At 41.9% G+C, this 25350-nt stretch overlaps 2 protein-coding genes and 1 long non-coding RNA gene across 4 annotated transcripts; 2 read left to right on the top strand and 1 right to left on the bottom strand.

The window, feature by feature from the left end:
- Window positions 1-653: 653 nt before the first annotated feature.
- Window positions 654-1611, bottom strand: LOC104435581 (serotonin N-acetyltransferase 2, chloroplastic). The gene has a single exon (XM_010048305.3). It carries the CDS (start codon window positions 1515-1517, stop codon window positions 906-908), a length of 612 nt encoding a protein of 203 aa, XP_010046607.2. The 5' UTR covers window positions 1518-1611; the 3' UTR covers window positions 654-905.
- A 1889-nt stretch (window positions 1612-3500) lies between these two features.
- LOC104452830 lies at window positions 3501-7528 on the top strand. Its single transcript, XR_005548753.1, has 3 exons — window positions 3501-3818; window positions 4492-4594; window positions 7171-7528. It is a non-coding gene; the product is annotated as an uncharacterized LOC104452830 (long non-coding RNA).
- A 697-nt stretch (window positions 7529-8225) lies between these two features.
- LOC104433342 (laccase-14-like) lies at window positions 8226-12309 on the top strand. 2 transcript variants are annotated; one of them, XM_039307851.1, is made up of 7 exons: window positions 8226-9284; window positions 9469-9620; window positions 9758-9999; window positions 10097-10222; window positions 10575-11166; window positions 11254-11609; window positions 11852-12309. In XM_039307851.1, the coding sequence occupies exons 1-7, from the start codon at window positions 9177-9179 to the stop codon at window positions 11989-11991; spliced, it is 1716 nt and encodes a 571-aa protein (XP_039163785.1). In that variant the 5' UTR covers window positions 8226-9176; the 3' UTR covers window positions 11992-12309. The 2 variants fall into 2 exon arrangements, with proteins under 2 accessions (XP_039163785.1, XP_039163786.1); XM_039307852.1 differs by having other exon boundaries at window positions 9160-9284; window positions 9359-9620.
- Window positions 12310-25350: the final 13041 nt, after the last annotated feature.

The following is a 25350-nucleotide window of genomic DNA, read 5'->3' as shown; positions in this document are numbered from 1 at the left end:
GTCTTCATAGCTTAAGACTTCAAGAAGTTGCAACAAGTCCAGGTTCTTGAGTCGTCAGTTCAAGGCAGCCAAAACTTCATTTAGGGTTCAGGGATTGAATCTATTCACATGATTTGCTCTCTTAGTTTTCTTTGCTTATAACCTGCCTCGGTGATTGGCACTTGCTTATGTTGCTGGAGTGTCGAGGATTGTCTTTCTTCATCTACCAATTACCTCTGATTCTACAATGGTCAAACTCAAGAGTCATTCAAACCTGAATGAGCCCTCTTATTTTGCACTTGCTTATGTTGCTGGAGTGTCGAGGATTGTCTTTCTTCATCTACCAATTACCTCTGATTCTACAATGGTCAAACTCAAGAGTCATTCAAACCTGAATGAGCCCTCTTATCTTTAGAGTAGCCTCTTCTCCTGAAAATAGATCATTCGGATTCTATTTTGCCGTTCTCTCTGCTGAAGCGCAGGAGTTATACAACAGTCTTCAGCATATATAGAATGAGCTGAGTTCGTGTCCTCGCATATTTTCACAGAGTCATCCTATAAATTTCAGTTCAATGATCTTGTGCACTTCCCGTCTGGCGTCTTCAGGCTGGGACGAGAGAAAACAATGCCTTTCGAAACGGACCAGGAAGCAAGATTGGTACGTCTCGAATTTCTTCGTGGCAATGTGCCGCGAGGGCTCAATAAAGTTCACTTAAATTCAATTTCAAGGAATATGCTGTTTCATCATGCATGAGGAAGGATGAAACTACCTCGGCACTGTCAGTTAACAGTTTCTCCGAAAAGAAAAAAGGGAACCGGTCCTAAACTAAATTAAACGAAACATATACAAAAACGAACAGTCATTCTCGAACTGTTTTACTGTGAATAGTTTCGGTATCAATGACGTTCCCTTCGGTTCTGAAATACTACTTTTTCTTCTTCTGCTTCCGCGAGTACACCATCCCTCGGATCCCGTCCGGATCGGCCACGAAGCCCAGTGGCCGGTAGAACCCGAGCACGCGGGGCTCCGAGTACAGCGCGATGTTGTTGATCCCTCTGGCCAACAGGTCGTCGACCAGCCTCTCCATGACGGCCTTCCCCAGCCCAATTCCCTGGAACGAGGGGTCCACCACCACGTCCCATATGATGGCGTTGAACACGCCGTCGCCGGTCGCCCTCGCGAAGGCCACCGGCTTCTCCGTCCTCCGCTGCTGCACCCACACCAGGGCGTCCGTGTGCTCCAGCGCCACCCTGATCTTCCCGGGGTCGCGCCGCGGGAACCCGACGGCCACGAACACCGCGTTGAGCCGGTCCAGGTCGAGGGACGCGGCGTCGCGGTGGAGGGCGAAGCCCCGGGACTCGAGCTCGGCGTCGGAGATGGAGAGTGGAGTGGCAGGGAAGGTGGCCGAGGAGGAGGAGGAGGAGGAGGAGGAGGAGGCGGATATGGAGAGGGAGTGGGGGTGGTGGCGGTATGTGGTGGCCGTGGGGAGGTGGAGGGAGGTGGGGAGCGGGGTGCCGGTGGTGCCACGCAGGAGCATCTTGAGAGAGAGAGAGAGATTGGATATGGGAAGAGGTTGGAGAGTGAAGTGATTTTTGTGAGACGTGTGTGGCCGACATTACATCCGGTTTGAGGGACACTCGTGCAGTGTCTTTCCAATCTCTTCTGGTTTAGGAGCCAACGTTTACACTCTGGAAATTGGAAACCGTATTTAAAGAGTCAATTGCAATGGTGTCGAAGTGCAAATGCAAATATTAACAATGAAATTTATTTTTCAAAAAAGGGACAATTTAGAAAATCATTATTATCCATTACAAATATAGATAACAAATTATTCCATTGTTAACAACAAGTCATACCTAAACATTTTTCTCTTATAACGAGCATATTTTCCATTGCCTCTTTTTTCTAAGAGATATAAATGATCAAAATTAGGAAAAGAATTCTCCAAATCATTTATTTTCTATTAAATAAATAGAGCTTTAGGCTCCGTTCGTTTCGCGAAAAATAATTTCCGAGAAAAACGTTTTCCGAATTTTCCGCCGTTCGTTTTATGGAAAATAAATTCCTTGGGAAAATGTTTTCCATGAGAGGAAAAAAAGTCTTTTAGATTAGGGAAAATGTTTTCTACTTTTGAAAAGTGGAAAATATTTCCCTCACTTGATCTCTCTTATCTCACACCTCTACAAATCCTCACTTCCTCCTCCCATTTCTTCTTCTTCTTTTCTTTTTTTATTCAAATTATTTTTAAAATTTTCTTTTTCTTTTTTAATTCAAATTATTTTTTTTTAATTCAAATTAATTTTCCTTTCCTTTTTTTTTTTTTCTTTTCTTTGTTTCCCATCTTCTTCTTTCTTAGCTAGTCGTTAGTTTACATTGCCAAGCGAACCTCGAGCTCGTCGATCTTAAGCCCGTGCTCTGTACTCTTTCTTATTATTTTCTTTATTTACTTTACCCTGTAGTTGTACATTATTCAAGTAAAGGGCTCTACATGCCTTGTTTCTTTTTTTTTTTTTTTTTTTTTTATTAGAACACAAAAGACATGGGGGAGAATAGGCCACTCAACTGGAAAATTCTTATTAGAGCTGTACATGCTTTACTTCTTTTCTTTTTAAAATCCATACGAACATTTTTTTAGAATAGGTGAGCGTTTGGTGACAATGAGGGAATAAAGATATGAAGCAATTTTGCCTGGATTTAAAGGCAAGTTCATATTTGATAGATTTATAGGTCGGTAAGTGATACATGCCTAAGTAGTGAAGTCTTAGAAAATATTTTTTTTATCGAACATTGGATTTCTGAAACATTTTCAGGTTTTAGCCGAACACTAAAAAATATTGTCATTTTCCTGGAAAATGGCTTTTAGGAAAACATATTTTGAAAATGGCCAATTTTCCACAAAACGAACGGACCCTTAGAATATGAAAATTTTATGATTTTGAATGTTGTATTTTACGATTTTGTAGGTTTCTAAATGGAGGTCTGCATTGCATTAATTTGGAAGAAAGGTTGTGTTACAAACTTAATATGATTATCATTTACTTAGTGTTTGGTGTTCCAACTATGAGCAGGATTCCAATTTCATGTCAAAATTTGTGGTGGGTTGCAGATCGATTTGGGGAATAACATAAAGTTAAGGGAATGGGATTGGTACTAGGTCAGTCGTCCCACACCACTGTCACTTCCATTCTTAAGAAGATGTGATATCATGATTTTACTCACTTGAGATATTGCTCATTCTTTCAAAGCTTTCTTTGCCATTGAGGCTTGTTTACATGGAAACTCATGTTTTTATCTTGTGTTGTATAAGTGAACACCTTCTCAAGAAGTCATACATCTTGATAGTACTCTTAAGTACACTCATTGGAGGCTGAGTTATAAAGGGCGTGCATGGAAACGCTCCAAAGAAGTGTTTCTGGAACACTTCTGTACGGATTTTGTTCTTGGGAACAAAAAAAAAACAGAAACGTGTTTGGTTAGGTTTCTGTTCTTTTTTTGTTTTTCTGTTTCCGGAACAAAATAGAAACAAAAAAAAAGAAACAACAAATTGTTCTTTCTGGCTTGAGAAACACTTCTTGGACGCTCGAAAGGAACAAAAATGAAAAGAACAAAAAAACGAAACGGGAACACTTCGTTCGTTCGTGCTCTCCTTCGTTCGTCCCCTTCTCCTTCGTTCGTCCTCCTTCTCCGGCGACTCCTCACTCGGCCAACGCTCCGGCGAAGAACGACGCCGACGCACCGGCTGTCTCTGGCAACTTTCCGGCGTGTCTCCCTTCTCTCCGGCGCCTCCCACTCGGCCTCGTCTCTCCGGCGACTCCACCGGCTGAAGCTCCGAATCCAGGTAGGTTTTCTGGTTCTCCTCCTTCTCCGGTCGACGATGGGCTTCGGCGAGGCAGATCTGGGACGGCTCGCTCAAGCCTCAAGCGAGCGTTGCTCGCCCAGATCTGCGGCAGATCTGGGACGGCTGCTCGCTCGAGCCTCAAGCGAGTGTGCTCGCCCAGATCTGCGGCAGATCTGGGACGCCTGCTCGCTCGAGCTGCTTCGAGCGAGCTCTCTGCCAGCTCGAGCTGCTCGAGCGAGCTCTCTGCCAGCTCGAGCAGCAGCTCGAGCGAGCTGCTCTGGCTGCAGCTCTGCCAAGCTCGAGCTGGCAGAGCAGCTGCTGCTCTGCTCGAGCGAGCAGCTGCTGCTGGAGCTGCAGCTCGACTGGACTGCTGCTCGAGTTGGAGCTGCAGTTCCACTGGAGCTGCTGCTCGAGTTGGAGCTGCAGCTCGACTGGAGCTGCTGCTCCAGTGTGGAGCTGCTGCTCAGCGAGCTACAGCTCCAGTGGAGCTGCTGCTCAGCGAGCTGCTGCTCGAGCAGCAGCCAGGTGGATCCTTCAATTCCGCAGGGTCTTCGAGTGATGTTGTGTTGTTGCTTGATTCAGTTTTGGAAGGGGGGGGAATTTCAGTTCATCGATTGGATTGGGGTTTCCTTCGATTGTTGTTTTGTTGCTCATGGTGATGTGGTATGGACAGGCTGGTGAAGCACGTGGCGAGGGCGTTCAACGAGGATTTCACCACCAAGGGGTAGAACCAGCCGAAGTCGGGCCGCAGCGTGGTTGTGTGGCATCGTAAGAAGGTAATAACTAAGGGTAATGCTGCCTTTTGATGGCTGAATTTCATGGTTGCATTCTATATGTAGCATTACTATGTATTTCTTGTAGCTCAAAATTCAATGTATGATTTGTTTTACACAAGTTAGTTCAACATTTTTGTCGTTTACCAAACGCGTGTTTCGCATTTCTTTTTTTCTATTCAGGAAGAGAAATTGATTGTAGTTATCAAACATGAGCTCGGCCGAGCCGGCGAGCTCGAGGCTCGCCCGTGGGAAAGATGCAAAAAGAAAAAGAAAAAAAGAAAAAAGAAGAAAAGAAAAAGAAAAAGAAAAAAGAAATATTATATTATATTATATTCTTAAAAATAAAAATAAAAATTTAAAAATTATTTTTAAAAAAATAAAAAAAAAAAAAATTAATTTAAAAAAAACAAAAAATAATTAAAATTCGATTTTTTAACATAATTATTTTAAAAATTATAAAAATTATCTATTAAATTTATGTTGTATAAAACCATTTTAGCAATATCATTTTTTTATTTTAAAAACAGTTTTTTTTTGGGTCGGGTCATACACTTACCAAACGCGTTCTTTTGTTGAAAATTCGTTCTCTCCTCGAGTCTCGCCCGGAATAAACAGCTTTTTTTGTTTCGTTAAAACAAAAAAAAGAGCAGAAATGTTTCCATGCGCTCCCAAACTGTCTTTACACAAAAAGTTGTAGTTTATGAAATTTGTCCAATTTCACATATATAATTCAAAGATACTCCGTTCATATTTAATGTGTAATCTAGTTGATTCCTATACTTGATGTTTTATAAATCTATTAGGACTTATACCTTGTCTAACCCCTTTTCTCCCAACGATCTCTTCACAACCTCTTGAACAATCAAGAAGCCACTAGTTTCTGTGTGGTTCATTCCCGAACCACGTAGAAGGTAGTCCTACTCGAGTACTATATGCGACACCCTTAGTCTAATTCACTTGGAATATTATGTATTTGCTTCTATCAATTCTACACTCGGTCTCATAATAAATTGTTTTTCCTAAAGGATCACTCATCCCAACCGTGTTCTTACTTGAACTAGCACTAAGTCCCCTTGCATCAGAAACCTCTTCTTATGAGTAATTTGGAAACATATATCAAATGAATCAGAATTATCTGCATTGGGCCTATGCTGCCTTAAGGGATTGACATACACGGAACAAATCAGTAATAAGCTAGCATTTTTTGTCCTTAGTAATTACAAAACAGAAGTATACACATCCGACATAACACGTGAACATCGTAACTTGTCAGCCCTAGAAAAGGACAATATAAAATAATTTTTTAAAGAAAAAGAACAATAATTGGTGTCAATGTCATAGTAGGAGCTCATGAACATCAATCAAATCACAGTCTTAGTTTTCAAAATGTTATTTTATGCGCATCTGGTTGTCCAGTTAATAGTCAATCTTAGAGCAATCTTAATATGGAAAACCTGATGAAAGAATAATAAATAAGTTAACACTAATGTCTCTAGGGTTAATTCCCTAAAAAAAACTCTAACTTTAGGCCTAATCTCAATTCTGTCTCAAACTTTTTTTTCTAAAAAAAACTCCAAACTTTAAGTTTAATCCCAAATTTAACTCGAACTTTTTTTTTCTCTCATAAAAATCCTCAAACTTTGGGTTTAGTCCTAGATCTACCTTGAATTTTTTTCTTTTTTCTAAGAGAAAAATCACAAAGTTTTACTCTAATTCCAAATTTGACTCCATTAGCCCTTCATCCAAAAATCACTATTAGTCATCCCTAATTTTCATTTCCTAGAATGATTTTATTTTGGAGATAATTTCCCATGTCGCCTTATTGACGTGAATTTCTAATTGATGTGGAAATGCCAAGTTAAGTTGGTACTGGACAATAAGGCAGATTTGAGAAAAAATTGAAAATTGAAATTTTTTTAGACAAAACAAAATTTGGGGCAAATTTGCGACTAAACCTAACATTATGAGTTCTTTCTAAGATTAAAAAAAAAGTTTGGGATAAAATTGAGATTAAACCTAAAGTTTGGTCTTCTTTTTTTAGGGAATTAAGCCAATGTCGCTAGTAAATAATACCCCATTTCACCCATGAAAAATTACCACGTGATGATGAAGAGATAGATCTCTTCATTCTTTTCTTAATGTGAGGCACTTTTTTTTTGGTCGAATTAATGTGAGGCACTTTAATTAGAGAAAAGATATGTGCATTGAAAAATCTCAATTAGAGAAAAACATTATCCGAATCTCGTTTCAACACCCAATTAGAAAGGGGCCACATCATTTACTAAACGAATTATGGTAAGATTTCTTAATATATCTAACTCTGTTCGGTCAGTTATTATAAAATATATTATACAAGCACATACGGTTTAATACTTATACGCAACCGTGCATTTCGCTCCAATACTTAGCATGAATGACTGTAAAGTGTAATAAATTGGCAACCTAACTTTGGTCTTCCTTTTTCTCCTAATTTTAACCAGTGAGTTTCTTTTTTCCTTTCTTTTACGGAGTTTATTTTATTTTATTTTAGTTGGTCATACTCTACTCCTACTCTAACTCTCAGTGTCTCCTTGCAGGGCGTGAGAGTCGAAACCCACACTTGAAACTCATTCGTCCCCACCCCCAACCCCCTTGAGAAGGTAGGGATTCGAACCCTCCACCTCCTCCTTCCATATTGGAAGAGTGCCAGTTCTCTTTTACGGAGTTGGCCTCTCGTCAGATGGCACAGATTTCTCATGTCATTTATCTATCAGCGAATCCATATGTTGTTGATGTTGCAAGACGCTATAAGGTACCAAATGGTCCAAAGAGAGCAATAGAAGTCGAAAACAGAGCTAGCACTTCCTCCCTTTTTTTGTTGCACATGTCACTCCTTGTTATTTTCCTCTATGTATGTGCGCGCGTATATATATAATCTCATCCATGATCATGAAAGATATGGGTCCTCTCAATTTAAGCAGCAAATAATTAACATCTTCAATTTAACCCATTTGAGCAAATGAGATCAACACCTTTAAATTCAAGACCGGACATGTGTCTTTTCTTTGTCGGGTCCCTATTTCTCCGTTACTTCCCTTTTTCCCCCCTTGCTCCCTTTATTTTTACCCTAATCAAACTAGGCCGCCTCTCACGACAACGCATCGAAGTCGCATACATCTCAGCTCCTCTAATAGATGCGCAAACACATAACCAATCCTTTCACGTGTATCTACCCGATGGCCGGAGGGCCATCGTTTGCCCTGAATAGATGCCTTGGTGACTCGAATATGTTTGATCAATAAGCCAAAAATAAATATTAAAATTAACGAACTAAAAATATCCCCTTTTTTTTTCATGATTTTCCTTATTCTTAAAAGGGCAAGGAAGAAGAGAGACAAGTGCCGGTGACCTCTTGAAGTTGTCCCGAAGAGCAGAGATTTCACGCTCGTTATAGAACGTGGGGATCATGTGATTACCTGCTGCCTGTATCCGCGACACAAAAGTCCGCAGTAAAGACTGTCCCTTTTTCTTTTCGTAAGGTCCCATGCTCTCAGGAGGCGTCCTTTCTCTTCCCTTTCCACATGGGGGCACGAACAAATATTCACTGTTCGCATGAATTATAGGGGTGCCGTGGAGGGGTCAATGGTCAGGGTCGCTCTCCCTTTACTCTCTCCTCTCTCTCTCTCTCTCTCTCTCCTCTTTCATCTTCTCCATCCTCATCTTCAAAATCACAAAGAATCTAAACCAAAAGCAGATCCTTCATTCACAGGTTCAACTGCTTTTGTCCGTTGACTCGAAGTCAAAGCGCACCGCCCCCTCACTTTCTCCAGCACGCTTCTCTCACCGCAGCCTCTCTTTTCCTCCCCTTGTTCTTCTTCGTTCTTTGGTTCCAGCGACGCAGGAAAGAAAGCCAAGGAAGGAAGCCGGAGAGGCGGCGCCACCGCCGCCGCTTGGATTTCCTTTCCTCCTCTTCCCTCTCCGCCTTCTCTCACCCCACGCTCGCACGCTCTCGCAGTTGGGAAATCCCGATCCTTCTCCAGATGGGTCTCTTCGTCGCTTGATTCGCCCGCGGCCCTTTTCTTCTTCTGTTGCCTTTTCGTACCATTTCTGCGATCAAGCATAGTGAGGTTTTTCTTTTTTGGGTGCTCTGTTTCTTCGCGTGGCCGTTCGAGGTTGCTGCGGGCGGTCGTCGCCGTCTCTTGGATATGCCTCCAAGCGCAGGTCCTGCATGCAATCCGAGCGATTCCAAAGCATTGCTAGACTCGATGAGCAACTTTGAGTCCCCGATCAACGGTCGCTGGGGACTCTAACGCTCCCGCCAATTGCTGCGACCGGCTGAAGGCGAGGTGTGCAAATCTTCGGTCTTCTCTCTGCCTGAGCGACGGTCCTTCCGGTTCGGGCGGAGTGCCGCAGTTGGTAAGCTTACGGGCAACCTCTCGGAGAGCACGTCGACACAGTACTCCGGGATTACCTGATATTCTCTCGAACACTTCCCCTATAAATTGCGCCCATCCGTGCGACGTTAAGGATCACCAAGACAAGGAAATCAAGGAAAAAAAAAAAAAAAAGGCTTTCCTTTCTGTCGTGCTTTGCGTTCGAAAAAATGGGAGCTCGTGAGAAAAGCTCTTTGGCTGTGTTTTTAGGGTTTCTCTTCACTTTCAGCCTTCTTCTCTGCATGGCCAAAGGCGATGTCCACGCCTATACGCTCGTGGTGAGTGAACAATGACATCATCTGCAATATGTTGTATTTTTGACACTGTCATTTTGCGAATCTCTCTTCTTTAGGCCTTTCCTTTGATATGACGTCGTGATCATCATCATTATAAGCATGCGCATCAACGTTGTCGCGGTACTCACATGCTCGAAGTGACACGAAATCGTGGTGCACGATGCAGCTACAAGAGACGGAGTTTGAGAGGTTGTGTGAGAAGAAAAGCATTCTAGTGGCCAATGGCAGCTTCCCGGGTCCGACACTTTGGGCGCACCGAGGAGATACTCTCGTCGTTACCGTCGTGAACAATGGAAATTACGGCGTCACAATTCACTGGTAAAATCGCCTTTCTTCTTTGGTTGGTGTTTTTTTTTCTTTTCTTTTTTTTAAATCATGGAGGAGCTCGCGGTTTATAGGGCGTATGGGTTTTGTTTTCAAACCGAACAAAACATTGAACCACACGACACATGCAGGCACGGAGCGAGGCAGATGGGCAATCCATGGCACGATGGTCCAGAGTACGTCACGCAATGTCCCATCCAACCCAAGCAAAATTTCACTCAGACGGTCCTGCTTGACAAAGAAGAAGGGACGCTCTGGTGGCACGCTCATAGCGACTGGAGTAGAGCATCCGTGCATGGCGCTCTCATTATTTACCCTAAACCTGGAAATGAGCATCCGTATAAACATGATGCGGAGCAGACGATTATACTCGGTGAGGCCTGTGTATATGATTCAACGATCGCTTTAAAGGTTAAGTGTGGACACAACCTAAAGGATAACACACTTCCATGCTGGTTTTGACGATGCAGGTGAATGGTATGAAAAGAACCTAACTGAGATGGTCATTAATGCGATGAGGACCGGTGGGGACGTGAACACATCAGTTGCCTACACCATTAATGGCCAACCCGGTGACTTCTATCAGTGCTCCAAAGGTATTAATTTGTTTAGTACTGAGTTCGTTCGCAAGTTTCATTCGGTACAGTTGATGATGTCTATATCATTGTCATAGAGCAATAAGAACTACAACCACACGGTTCTGGTGACGAGATTTTTTGTACATTTGGCATTTGCTCAATACATATCTTACCTTTACCAAAAAAAAAAAAAAACTACAACCGCACAATATCATTTCTACTTTATCATACAAGAGAGCACATGCTGGGTTAGATCAAGAAAGTGAAGTACCAAAGATTCCATCAGATAAACTTACGTCTAGCTAACATCAATCACAATTTCAATGAATAGGTTGGACCTTACCTGACTCTTGACACTATTATGATGCAGAATCTACCTTCCGGATGGTGGTGGACCCCGGTAAGACTTACCTTCTACGGATCACCAGTGCTATTATGAATGAAGAGATGTTCTTTGGCATAGCCAACCACACCCTTACCCTGGTTGGGATGGACGGAGCCTACCTAGAGCAAGTGAACACTAGTTACATCATGATAGCTCCGGGACAAACTATGGATGTTCTAGTCACGACAGACCAAGAACCTAGTCGCTATTACATGCTCGGCAGTCCTTTTGTGGACACCCAGGCTCCAACTGATAGAACTACGCCCTCGGCAATACTCCATTACAATGGAGGTTACCAACTACCTACACATCCTAATTCTATTACACTTCCAGGCTGGTCAGATAGGGATTCTGCTGAGAGCTTCATGCGGCTTTTGAAGAGTCTGGCCGATGACAAGCATCCTATTAAGGTCCCATTGAACATCACGAAACGTTTGTACCTCACGGTCTCTGTGAATAACGTGCAATGCGCCAAGGGTGACACTTGTGAAGGTCCACATGGTAACAGGCACTCGGCGAGCTTAAATAACATAAGCTGGACGGTGCCAAAAATCGACATTTTACAAGCGTACTACCGGTACTTTCTGCGTTTGAACTCAAGCACTTTGTACTCCAATAGCTTATTTAACAAAATCATCATCTCAACCATGCATTTAATTTACAGGAAGCTACCTGGGATCTACCATACAGATTTTCCCGATCGACCTCCGCGTTATTTCAACTTCACGGGAGACGTAGGTGATAATGTGATATATCCAGTGGTGGGAAGAACATTGGTGGAGCCAATCAAATACGGTTCAGAGGTCGAAATAATTTTCCAGGGGACTAATATACCTGCAGCGGAGAACCACCCAATGCACTTACACGGTTACAGCTTTTACCTGGTCGGTTTCGGTCGCGGGAATTTCTCTCCGAACACGAGCATACCAACATACAATTTGACCCGTCCACCCAAAGTCAACACCGTTGCGGTACCGAAAAATGGATGGGCAACCATAAGATTCAAAGCCGATAATCCTGGTACTTTCGCCTATCAAAACGACTAGAGTGCATATGCAATAATCATTTGAAAGTAGTATATTATCAAGTTGCGGCTTAGAGGAACATGCACTAGTTTTTCCTATAAACTACCGGAAGCAGGAATTGACTAGTATGGACTAATATCAATGTGAAACTGGTTTCGAATATATGGAGTTGGAGTAGTATCTCACTTTTTACCCCAGTTTTTGTGCACGAGCTAACTTCCTGGGCACATTTCTCAGGAGTCTGGTTCATGCACTGTCATCTGGAACGCCATGCAAACTGGGGAATGGCCATGGCTTTCATCGTCTCGAATGGTCCTACTAAGGAAACGAGCATGCGAGACATGCCTCCGGACATGCCCCCTTGTCTGGGATCATAGATTGATCGGCCTCTCTCTCTCTTTCAACATTCATTCATGGTCGGTGCTTAGCGAGACACATATGCAGTTGATTTTCAATTGAATTTGGGAGCATCGTGTTAGTTGTGAGTTATGATGTTGTAGCTTGAAGTGTGCATTTGAACCGTTCAAATGAGACCCTTGAAGTTGATGCGTCTGTGTCTTTCAATGTCCAGAATTGAGGTACCTTGTGGTGTAATTTTTGGGGGAAGAAACAGCAGTATTGTATTTTCTTCCAGTAAAAACAACACGCGCTAGTTTGAAATGCAAAATGAGGAGCTGAATTTTTCGTCATGGAAAGTAAAGACTACTCTCTAAGTCGTTTTCAGTATTTTTTAATGGCTGCGAATCACTCTGTTTCACCATTTATACTTGAGCTTACAATCATTCGGCTTGTGATGAAATAGATAGGGGAAGTTCATCGCCTCTTTTGGCGTTGGTGACCATCAGCGATTCAGCGTATATGGCCACTGTGAAGCTCGTCTACTCCTCATAAAGCTATTTGTTCATTGGTGGTTGGCAATATTAGCAATGGCTATAGCGGACTAAGGCTCTCATGATAATCATTATGTTTCTCTATTTTTCTATTCTGGAAATAGGTTCGAAATTGAAATCGGTTTAGTTAATTACGGTGCGTTCGGTAACATTTTTATTTCTGAAAACAATTTCTTTTCAAAAATATTTTTTTAAATTTCCATTCATGAAATAGTTTCTAAATAAAAGAACACGTTTGATAACTGCACAAAATCTATATTCCGAGAATAGAAAAAGAATAGGAATGGGTTTGTTATGACTTACAAGTATTTTTTGTAACGTAGAATTTCTTTTTTTTTTAAATAATTTTTTGATTTTTTTCCTTTTTTTCTTTCCTATTTTTCCTCTCTTCTTTTTCCTCCTCTAGCTGGTGGCTAGGTGGTGGGCGGCCAACCGGGGGGTGGAGGGGTGGCGGTGACGGTGGCGAGCGGTGAGCAACGAACCAGGTTAGAAGAGGAATAAGAAGAAAAGAGAAAAAGAAGTGAAAGAAAGTGACTTATTTCAAAAATTGTTTTCGGGAATAAGAAATAATTTTTTTCTACTTCTTATTTTTATTCCAAGTCTATTTCTTAGCTACTAGTCTATTCCAAGGATTAGAAAAACTAACTAACATTACCAAATGGATTTTTGTTCTTTTTTATTTAGGAGAACAAAAGAACAAAAAAAAATGAAAAATAGAAACGTTACCAAACGGAGCTTCAATTTCATTTTTCTATTTTTAGAATAAATTTTTACTCTAGAAATAAGTTTGGAATAGAAATGATACGTAAAAATTTTCTATCACAATATTTTATGCCCTGGCGAAAAATGAAATTGAACCTATTGGACTAAGGTTGTGGGAGGTTGGAATTAGTGGATTGTGACATCACAAGTGATGTCATGGGGTGGGGCAAGATTGGCTAGAGTGGTGACACTTGGAAGGTGGAGATTGAATCCCAAAAAGGTGGGATGTCACTTCCCCATTGTCTCCATCATCTTCAAGCTTGGGAAGAGAGAGAGAGAGAGAGAGAGAGAGGGAAAAGCTGAAAGAAAACCAGTGGAACCGACCCCCCTTCGTCCGCCCTTCGCCCACTCGCTCACCGCCGCTTGCGGTTCGCCGCCGGAGCTCGCCGTCGCCGCTCATCCGCGCACGACTGCGCGCCGTCCTGCGTGCGAGCTGCCCCGCCTTCGCCCGCGAGTTCCAGCCCGTCGTCCACCGTCCCTCAGTTGCTGCCTGACGTCGCAGCACCTCACCGAAGCCTCCATCGCCGCCGTTCGTTGCCGCAAGTTGCCATCCCGAGCCGTGGCTGCCTCCATCGGTCCATCTCCATCCAAGTTGCCGCCAGCGCGCCTCCGTTCCAATTGTGAGCGGCAACCTTCAGCCAGCAAGATCCAGATCTTCGAGGAGCATTTCCGGGCTCTTCCCGACCTCCTTTGGTGTTGCTTCGTGTAGATTTGTCGTCGGCATCGTAGTGCTCTTCGCCGGAGACTCGTCGGAAAGCGATTCCGGTGAGTTTAGCTCACTAAACCTTGATTAGCGGGTTAATGATACCTTAAGTGTGTTTAGCTTAGGTTGATTGAGATTAGGTTGTTAGATTAGTTTATTTAGTTGTGGATTAAATTAAGGTGATTAATTAAGGTAAAGTATGTTTAGTTTAAAGGTTAAGTAGGTTTATTTTAATATAAACCTTGATGTGACTTAAAGGGATTTGTTTATGATTTAAATAAATGTTTCAAAATTATTGGATTATTTAATAATATATTATATTCCGAAAATTTTAAATTTAAAAAAAAAACTCGAAAAATTATTTTTGATCTCAATTGCTTAGAATTTCGTGCCGATCGCTGCTGTATATTTAGAATTTGAAATTGATGAGTGGTTAATGCAAATTGAGTGTTAATTGTGGAAAATATGGATTTTATTTAGAAAATCTCAAATGTCGGGTTTGACATCGAAATTAGATTTTTAAAGATTAATATTGTAATTAGGGTATGTGAGTGATGTGCAAAGTGCCTTGGGTTGATTATGAGTTGCTGTATGATGATTAAGAGGAATTGTCTTGAGTTATTGAGCTAAAATTGCCCCTATATGGGATGCCCCATACAACAGATGCGAGTCACAGTTGATTCTAGACCCATGCTCATTCGGGAACGCCATCGATGTACTAACGAAGCCACGCTCCAAGGTGGGGAGGCGATGCCTGGCTATATGTCAGTAGATAGCCGAACTGCGAGTAGGCTATACTCTTGTGTGGCAGTGAATAATAATTTGGAATGCTTGTTGTGATTGCAAAATTAAGTGAAATTCATTGTGTTCCAATGGTTTAAGTTTCTATTATTACCTGTGTTTGAGTGATATGAATTGTACTAATCTATATGAAGGCAAGAAGGCGAGGTAAGTCTTCTGTGCTGTGTGGCTAGACCACTCTGGGGCGTATTTTCTTTCTAATAGGGGTTTAGGAGGGGTGAACTTGCTGAAACAATATCTCACCTCGTTGTGGGAAAAATATTACAGGGCCGTAGATGGCAAGACCTCCGGAGAAGAATGGCATCCCAGTGCAGATCATCGAGCAGGTGCACAACTTCCCTGATCCTGGGAGCCATTGGGTCTACGAGCTGATCAGGACCACCGTATGGATTCAAGAGATCAAGGATGTTAGGGTACCATATAGGTTTAGGGCTTGGTTCCGTTTTGGGGCCAATGGCTTTAGGATTGGTCCACTTGATAGTTTTGATATTCCACTGACCGTGATGGATGCTATTTTGGGTGAGGGTGTAGCTGACCTTTCTGATGGTAGGGTGGACAACCCACCGTCTCCGGACCCAATATAGTTAGATGTGGAAAATGTGGGATCGACGAACGAAGCCGACTAGTAGTCTTAGGACTGTTCCTCTTTCTGGCGGACCGATCCATGTTATGTAAACTGACCATTTTTTATGCACATAAACTTTGACCCATTTTTGGTGCATATAGTTTCTAGATCCTGTTGGTGTATGTAAACCCTGGAATGATGATGTATGAAAGTATGTTCGTTTGATTTTGAATTGATTTTCCTGCCGTCTATCACGTATGTTTTTGTCAGGGGTTTCTTAGCACGTTCCGCATGCGCATAATAATTTAAATGGGGTCAGCGACACTACCTGAGAATGTCACATTTACATGACCATGGCCGGTTGTTCACTGTCTCGGGGTTCGGGGTGTGATAACCCCGTTTAAGTGGTATCAGAGCATGGTTCATGTATGGACTGATAAGGTACGTGGGTGTCATGGGATAGTTGATAGGAAATGCTTTTATTATATTGATGCAAGTGATTGTTAGTTGTTTGTTAACTTGTTGTGAGGTCACTCAGATTCTAATGTGGTATTAGAATTTGCAAATAGACATCTATATTGAGCCTGTAGCATGAGTGACCGAGTGCCAAGAGCTGCTAGGAAGAGAGCAATAGGCCCTGTGTTTCGGGGTGGATCGCCGATAAAGGTCGGTGCTCGAGGTGCCCTGGGGAGAGCGCAGGTTGAGGCCAGTGCGAGTGGAGCAACATCGCCTCCAGATGATGCAGTAGCCCCTGAGGATCCGAGGTTTGTTGGAATCATGCAAATGCTTGAGTTGATGGGTGACAAACTAGACCAGCAGGCGGCTGCTTCAGCCGCCGCTGCCACCAATGCTACTAATGCCGCCAACGCTGTTGTTGTTGCCGCAGTTGCCGCCGCACCTACTGCCGTCGTACCGGTCGTTGAAGCTGAAATGGATCATGTTGAAATTCCACCTGAGAATGTGGCCGCTGGGAGGCCTAGGTAGAAGTTGGTACAACATTTTCTGAGGTTGAATCCGCCAATGTTCACGGGAGTGGGAGATCCTGAAGCCGCAACACTATGAGTTTAGGAGTTAGAGAATGCCTTTGAGTTGCTGATGTGCATTGAAGCAGATAAGGTCGTTTTGGCAGCCTATCAATTGAGGGGGATCGTAGCTACCTGGTGGAAGACTAATAAAGGGATAGTATTCCCTGAAGGTGTAGCTCTAGAGTGGAATGCTTTTCTAGAGGTCTTCAATGAGAAATACTTTTCTGATTGTGCTAAAGAGGTGAAAATGGCAAAGTTTCAGTGTCTTCGTCAAGGTACGATGACAGTCGATCAGTATGAAGCGAAGTTTGCTAAGCTATCGCAGTATGCCCTTGAGTTAGTTTAGAGACCGTCAGACTGAGCTCGAAGGTTTAGAGATGGGCTTCGACCAGAGGTGAGGAGCTTTTTGGTACCATTAGATCTGAAGGAGTACAAGGACCTTTATAAGTGGGCCCAGCTGATTGAGAAAGACCAGAATGAGAGAGCTGCTGCATCTGGATCGCGGTTTAATTCGAACAGAGAAGGTAATCGGTTTGGGAAGAGGCCGATGTATGGAGGAAGATATCCTGTTCCACTCAATAGGAAGGGTGGGATAAGGAAACCATCACCGAACCATCATGGAGTGTGTCCTTCATGTGGAAGGCGACATGGTTCAGCCCCATGTTCCTCTAGGACAGGTGCCTGTTATGAGTGTGGCCAGTAGGGTCATATATCCAGGAATTACCCTAGGAATCAGATGGGACAGCGTCAGTTGCCACCATCGCCACCGTTGGGTCAGAAAAGAGGAATCGCGCCGCAGATCATGCCGCATGGTGGATTGAACCGACCTCCAGCTCATGGAAGGGCTTATGCAATCACCAGAGGACAGGTAGAGGAAGCGCCTAACGTGATCACAGGTATGGTCTTACTGAACGACCAACCTGCTTGTGCTTTATTTGATCCTAGAGCTTCTCATTCATTTATAGCTGAAAGATATGTTAAGTTGGTAGAATTAATTCCTAAGTTGTTGGAGTTTGTGATTAGCATATCTACGCCGTTGGAGGATAAGGTGTTAGCTACACTGGGTTGTCTTGGTTACAAGTTAATGATTAGTGAGCAAGAGGGGAAGATAGACTTGATAGTCCTAACCATGTTTGATTTTGACATGATAATTGGTATGGATTGGCTCACCAAGCAACGAGCTAAAATGGACTATTATCGCAAAGCAATTCAGTTTAACCCGTTAGGGAGTGAGAGTTTCGAATTTATTGGGAGTCAATGAGGACCCTCGGTTTCCTTAATCTCATCGCTCGAAGCAACTTGCTTGCTAGGCAAGGGTTGCCAAGGTTACCTAACGACTGTCGTGGACACGACAGTGGAGGAGTTGAAGATCGAAGATATCACAGTGGTGCGAGAGTTCCCAGACGTGTTCCCGAAAGAGTTACCGGATTTACCGCTAGAGAGAGAGAGATATAGTTTGTGATTGAATTAGCCCCCGGGACAGAGCCAATCTCTAAAGCTCCTTATCGAATGGCCTTATCAAAACTTAAGGAACTGAAGGTGCAGATGCAAGAGCTGTTGGATAAAGGATTTATTCGTCCTAGTGCATCACCTTGGGGAGTGCCAGTTCTGTTCGTAAAGAAGAAGGATGGTTCCTTGCGCTTGTGCATCGACTATCGTCAACTCAATCAGATGACGATTAAGAACAAGTATCCATTGCCGAGGATTGATGACTTGTTTGATTAGCTTCAGGGAGCATCGATATTTTCTAAGATCGACTTGAGAACAGAGTATCATCAGTTAAGGATCAAGAAGGAAGACATACCGAAGTCGGCGTTTCACACCCGATACGGCCATTATGAGTTTACTGTAATGCCGTTTGGGTTGACAAACGCCCCAGCTACTTTCATGGACCAAATGAATTGGGTGTTCAGAGAGTACTTAGATCAGTTTGTAATTGTTTTTATCGTCGACATCTTGGTGTATTCAAGGAGTACTGAGGATCATGAAAGGCACTTAAGGATAGTGCTTCAGACTTTGAGAGAGCATGAGCTGTACGCCAAGTTTAATAAGTGCGAGTTTTGGCTAACTCGTGTGGCTTTCCTAGGTCATGTCATCTCCGGAGAGGGAATCTTAGTGGATCCAGCCAAGATTGAAGTAGTGATCAACTGGCCAAGACCAACGACAATGACAGAAATCAGAAGTTTTATGGGTTTAGCAGGGCATAACAGACGATTTGTAGAAGGGTTTTCAGGAGTAGCATCACCGATGACGAGACTGCTGAAGAAGGAAGAAAAATTTGTGTGGACGAAGAAGTGCAAGAGTAGTTTCCAAGAGCTTAAGTAGAAGCTAACTACCGCACCTGTGCTTACTATTCCATCTGGTCTGGGAGGGTTTGAGATCTGCAGTAATGCATCGTTTAAAGGATTGGGTTGTGTATTGATGCAGCATGGTAGGGTTGTTGCATATGCGTCTCATCAGTTGAGACCTCACGAGTTGAATTATCCAACGCATGACTTAGAACTTGCAGCGATCATCTTTGCCCTAAAGATTTGGAGGCATTATCTATGCGGAGAAAGATTCAAGATCTTCACTGATTATCAAAGTCTCAAGTACTTATTCTCTCATAATGAGTTGAATATGAGACAACATCGATGGATGGAGCTCTTAAAGGACTATGACTGTGAGATTTTGTATCACCCCGGAAAGGCGAACAAGGTCGCCGATGCACTGAGTAGGAAGTCTTTAGTTGCCCATATGGTACTCAAGGAATGGGGTCTAATTGAGAGAACACGAGATTCAGATTTCAAATTCGAGGTGGGCCACCTTTTAAATCTTATGGTCACCCTTAGAATTAAGCCGGAAGTGCAGGTCAGAATAAGAACGCTTCAGCAGACCGATCTAGATATTTAAAAAATCCTGCAAGAGGATACCGAGAAAAGGAAGGCTGACTTTCAGATTTCTGAAGATGGAACGTTGAGGTTCCAAGGACGATTGGTTGTACCTGATGATGTGGAGCTTAGAGAGGAGATTTTATCAGAAGCGCATTGTAGTAGTTACAGCGTTCATCCTAGTAGTACCAAGATGCATCAAAATCTGCGTCAACACTACTGGTGGCGTGGCATGAAGGCGGACATCGCCAAGCATGTCGCCAAGTGTTTGACGTGTTAGCAAGTGAAAGCTCAGCATTGCAAACCGGAAGGACTTCTACAACCCTTCGAGATCCCAGAATGGAAATGGGAGCATATCACGATGGATTTCGTGACGAGACTACCGATGAGCTAGAGAGGGAATGATTCGATTTGGGTAGTAGTCGACAGGCTGACAAAATCAGCTCACTTCATTGCGGTTCGAAGGGACTTGAGTTTAGATAGACTCGCAGATATGTATGTACGTTAGATGGTTCGTATGCATGAAGTGCCGATTACAATTACTTCGGACAGGGACCCGAGATTCACCGCCGCTTTTTGGAAGAGCTTGCAATCCGCTTTAGGAACGAAGCTGCAGTACAGTACGGCCTATCACCCGCAGACTGATGGCCAGTCTGAGAGGACAATTCAGACTCTTGAGGACATGCTGCGAGCTTGCGTCTTGGACTTCAAAAGAAGCTGGGAGGAACAGCTTCATCTGGTCGAGTTTGCCTACAACAACAGTTATCAGCAGAGTATTCAAATTGCTCATTTTGAATCGTTGTATGGCAGAGCATGCAGAACGCTAGTGTGTTGGGACGAAGTCGGGGAAAGAAAGATCACCGGCCCAAAGTTAGTTCAACAGTCAGTGGAGGCAGTTGCAGTCATCAGAAACAGATTAAAAACCGCTCAGAACTGTCAGAAAAGTTATGCTGATAAGCGTCGAAGGCCATTGGAGTTCCAAGTTGGTGAGCATGTCTTTTTGAAGGTGTCACCGATGAGAGGAACTTCCCGCTTTGGCAAAAAGGGGAAACTGAGTCCGAGGTACGTAGGTCTCTTTGAGATTTTGGAAAGAATAGGGACTTTGGCGTATCGTCTTGCACTACCGCCGAGGTTGGCACAAGTGCATGACGTCTTTCACGTGTCGATGTTAAGGAAGTATGAACCTGATCCAACACACGTTCTAAATTTTGAGGAATTAAACGTGGATGACGGGGTGTCGTATGTTGAAAGCCCGGTTCAAATTGTGGACCGCAAGGAGCAAGTTTTGCACACCAAGACCATCTCATTGGTCAAAGTGGTCTGACAACACCACGGCACTAAAGGAGCAACTTGGGAAACCGAAGATTCGATGAGAGAATTGTACCCTCACCTTTTTGCTTCAGATGTGTAATGATTTAAATTTCGAGGACGAAATTTTTATAAGAGAGGAAGAGTTGTGACATTCCGATTTTCCAATTCTAATTTCAATAAATTGAGACGGGCATTTTTGGCACGCATATAGTTCATTTCCTTGGGTCGGCCACTCATGTGAAAACTAGTATATTAGGTGAAACCGTTAAAAAATTCTAATGCATCAGACTCGAGAATTTGATCAGGAAGCGACCTTTCGACCGAGATAATCTGCAAGGGTCATTACGGCACAAATAAAAATCAATTAGAGATCGGAAATAGGTCGGCTCAACAGAGGCATGTGATCAGGTGTGGGTGATTCCACCGGATTACACAATTCTTGTCGATCGGCACTAGACCAGCTTTTCGATCAATTGGGTATCCTGTGCCCGTATTTGAAATCTTGAGATTACCCCGACAACTAAAAGTTGCCAATGTATCAAAGATGTACATTGTGGCTTGAGTTGATCAACCACAGGTCAAATGCATAAAAATTTCTATAAGCTACCCGGTAGATTAGAATGTGCTAGTATCGTACCAAAGTGAAATTAATCGTGAAATTAAGATTGAATTTTGAAATTGGAAGTCATGGTGTGTCACAAATCTTATTAGGAACATTGGATTAATTTATAGACTTTAATTGGACTTAATTGGAAGAGGATTGAATGGAATTGAAGAAATTAGCTCACAAGATTTTATGCTCCGGCGGAAAATGAAATTGAACCTATTGGACTAAGGTTGTGGGAGGTTGGAGTTAGTAGATTGTGACATCACAATTGATGTCATGGGGTGGGGCAAGATTGGCTAGGGTGGTGACACTTGGAGGGTGGAGATTGAATCCCAAAAAGGTGGGATGTCACTTCCCCATTGTCTCCATCATCTTCAAGCTTGGGAAGGAGAGAGAGAGGGAAAAGCTGAAAGAAAACCAACAAAACCGACCCCCCCTTCGTCCGCCCTTCGCCCGCTCGCTCACCGCCGCTTGCCGTTCGCCGCCAGAGCTCGCTGTCGCCACTCGTCCGCGCACGACCACACGCCGTCCCGCGTGCAAGCTACCTTGCCTTCGCCCACGAGTTCCAGCCCGTTGTCCGCCGTCCCTCAACTGTTGCCCAACATCGCAGCACCTCGCCGAAGCCTCTATCACCGCCGTTCGTCGCCGCAAGTTGCCATCTCGAGTCGTGACTGCCTCCATCGGTCCATCTCCATCCAAGTTGCCGCCGGCGTGCCTCCGTTCCGACCGTGAGACCTTCGGCCAGCAAGATCCGAATCTTCAAGGAGCGTTTCCGGGCTCTTCCCGACCTCCTTTGGTGTTGCTTTGTGTAGATTTGTCGTCGGCATCGTCATGCTCTTCGCCGAAGACTCGTCGGAAAACGATTCCAGTGAGTTTAGCTCACTAAACCTTGATTAGCGGGTTAATGATGCCTTAAGTGTGTTTAGCTTAGGTTGATTGAGATTAGGTTATTAGATTAGTTTATTTAGTTGTGGATTAGATTAAGGTGATTAATTAAGGTAAAGTATGTTCAGTTTAAAGGTTAAGTAGGTTTATTTTAATATAAGCATTGATGCGACTTAAAGGGATTTGTTTATGATTTAAATAAATGTTTCGAAATTATTTGATTATTTAATAATTATTATATTCCGAAAATTTTAAATTTAAAAAAAAAACTCGAAAAATTATTTTTGATCCCAATTACTTAGAATTTCGTGCCGATCGCTCTTTGTATATTTAGAATTTGAAATTGATGAGTGGTTAATGCAAATTGAGTGTTGATTGTGGAAAATATGGATTTTATTTAGAAAATCTCAAATGTTGGGTTTGGCATCGGAATTGAATTTTTAAAGATTAATATTGTAATTGGGGTATGTGAGTGATGTGCAAAGTGCTTTGGGTTGATTATGAGTTGTTGTATGATGATTAAGAGGAATTGTCTTGAGTTATTGAGCTAGAATTGCCCCTATATGAGATGCCCCATACAACGGATGCGGGTCGCAGTTGATTCTGGGCTCATGCTCCTTCGGGAACGCCGTTGATGTATTGACGAAGCCACGCTCCAAGGTGAGGAGGCGATGCTTGGCTATATGTCAATAGATAGCCGAACTGCGAGTAGGCTATGCCCTTATGTGGCAGTGAATAATAATTTGGAACGCTTACTGTGATTGCGAAATTAAGTGAAATTGATTGTGTTCCGATGGTTTAAGTTCCTATTATTACCTGTGTTTGAGTGATATGAATTGTACTAACTGCAGGAAGGCAAGAAGGCGAGGTAAGTCTTCTGTGCTGTGTGGCTAGATCACTATGTGGCGTATTTTCTTTCTAATAGGGGTTTAGGAGGGGTGAACTTGCTGAGACAATGTTTCATCCCTGTTGTGGGAAAAATATTATAGGGCTGTAGATGGTAGGACCTCCAGAGAAGAATGGCATCCCAGTTTGCATATCATCGAGCAGGTGCACAACTTCCCTGATCCTGGAAGTCATTGGGTTTACGAGCTGATCAGGACCACCGTATGGATTCAGGAGACTGAGGATGTTAGGGTACCACATAGGTTTAGGGCTTGGTTCCATTTTGGGGCCAATGGCTTTAGGATTGGTCCACTCGATAATTTTGATATTCCATTGGCCGTGATGGATACTATTCTGGGTGAGGGTGTAGCTGACCTTCCTGATGGTAGGGTGGACAACCCACCGTCTCCGGACCTAGTGTAGTCAGATGTGGAAGATGTGGGATCGACGAACGAGGCCGACTAGTAGTCTTAGGATTGTTCCTCTTTTTGACGGACCGATCCATGTTGTGTAGACTGATCCTTTTTTATGTACATAAACTCGGACCCATTTTTAGTGCATATAGTCTCTGGATCATGTTGGTGTATGTAAGCCTTGGAATGATGATGTATGAAAGTATGTTCGTTTGATTTTGAATTGATTTTTCTGCTGTCCTATCCTGTATGTTTTTGTTAGGGGTTTATTAGCACGTTCCGCATACGCATAATAATTTAAATGGGGTCGGCGACACTACTTGGGAATGTCACATTTACATGACCATGGCAGATTGTTCACGTGTCTCGAGATTCGGGGCGTGACAAATTCTTTATTTTTTTCAAAAATTTATAAGACAGTCTATCTGGATATGTACGTGAAAAAACAATAAGATTAAACAATGTTTTAAATTTTGAAAACAACCCAACCAAATACCTTTCCAAATTTTGATTTCTATTGAAAATATTCTTGTTTTCACAAAACAAACACGTTTTCAAGAAAATAGGATATCAAGACTATTTTTTTATTTTTTTATTTTCCTCTTCGCTTAGATGAAAATTATAAAAGCTTTTGCATACCAAGCTAGCCCTCACATTTGTTGTAAAATTAGAAACGAGAAACTCCCATGATGCTTTTTTTCTTTTTTATTTCCAAAGTGGAACAAACCTTTAAGGCTACATCTGGATTTCTAATCAAGATATAATTTGATATAATAGATTATGAAATTCGGGAATTTTGCTATATATTATCTACTATTTGGTGAATCGTAATAATTATATTGAATATATTCACATAATATCATAAATGTTATATATGGTATATTAGTGTAAATAAACCCAAAAGTTCACAAATGGAGATGATAAAAATCTCTCGCTATACTATTCCCTAATTTATTTTTATTTGCTTTTTATTTTATTTTTCCTATCTTTTAAAATTATTTTATTATTTTATTTCTTTTTTTCTCCTTCCATCATTCTCTAATAAAAATTTATTAAATATTAAAATATACTAGTATATTTAAAATACAAAAATACCTAAAATATGTAATAAATACAAATATATATTTATATTTATATATTTAATTTATATAATAAGATAGAATTAAATTCGAATATATATAAGATTAAATTTAAAAACTACATTTTTATTTTTTGTTATTTTGAATTTCTTATATTAGAATTCAAATATTATTTATATTGAAAACAATTTCAATTTTGTTAATTTAATAAGTTTGTTATTTAAGAAAATTAACTTTCTGGTTGGGGATATTAGAAATTCTATCAACTTTTATTTCACATTTTCCATGGGATAATTTTATTTTGCCTATATCCATCCAACTTTATGCTGTCTTAAGTAAGTACCAAACGTAAGATAGGATAAATTTTATTATATTCTGAATTTTATCATGATTGCCAAACGCATTTAATTGAACTTCCTATTGAACTAAACTTTTGAGATAGGATAAATCAATACTAAAATATCAAATGGGCCGAATAATGCAGTGTTAAGTTGAGTTTGGAAAAATGGCCTGAAACATTCCCCAAAAAATGAATCTTTGAACTTGTATATTACAATGTGACCAAAAAAAATTGTATTTTACAAGCCTTGTAGCTCCATCTGGATAAGAAGTCACGCCACGTCTACAAATTCCTATTTTTCAATTAATTTTATAAAATCTATGGAGTAAATCTGCGTTGAAATAGAAAATCCTTACATTTTCATAAGCTTTTATTGTGTACAACTCATCGAACGCAATATGCAATTAATCAATGAGGTTAGATCGTCAATTCGTAAATGAAAGGAAGTGAGATGCATATAAAACGCAACACACAAGCCAAATTGTTGTGATCATCCTAATTCTAACTTGGGAGTAGAAATGTCAAAATGAGTTGAAATCCATTTATTGATCCATATATGATGATTTGGATCATAAATGAGTTATGTAAATATTACTAAAT

This window comes from Eucalyptus grandis, chromosome 2, assembly GCF_016545825.1.
Source record: "Eucalyptus grandis isolate ANBG69807.140 chromosome 2, ASM1654582v1, whole genome shotgun sequence".
NCBI lineage: Eukaryota > Viridiplantae > Streptophyta > Magnoliopsida > Myrtales > Myrtaceae > Eucalyptus > Eucalyptus grandis.
Note: the sequence above shows the minus strand (reverse complement) of the source record. Positions and strands in the feature narration are given on the sequence as shown.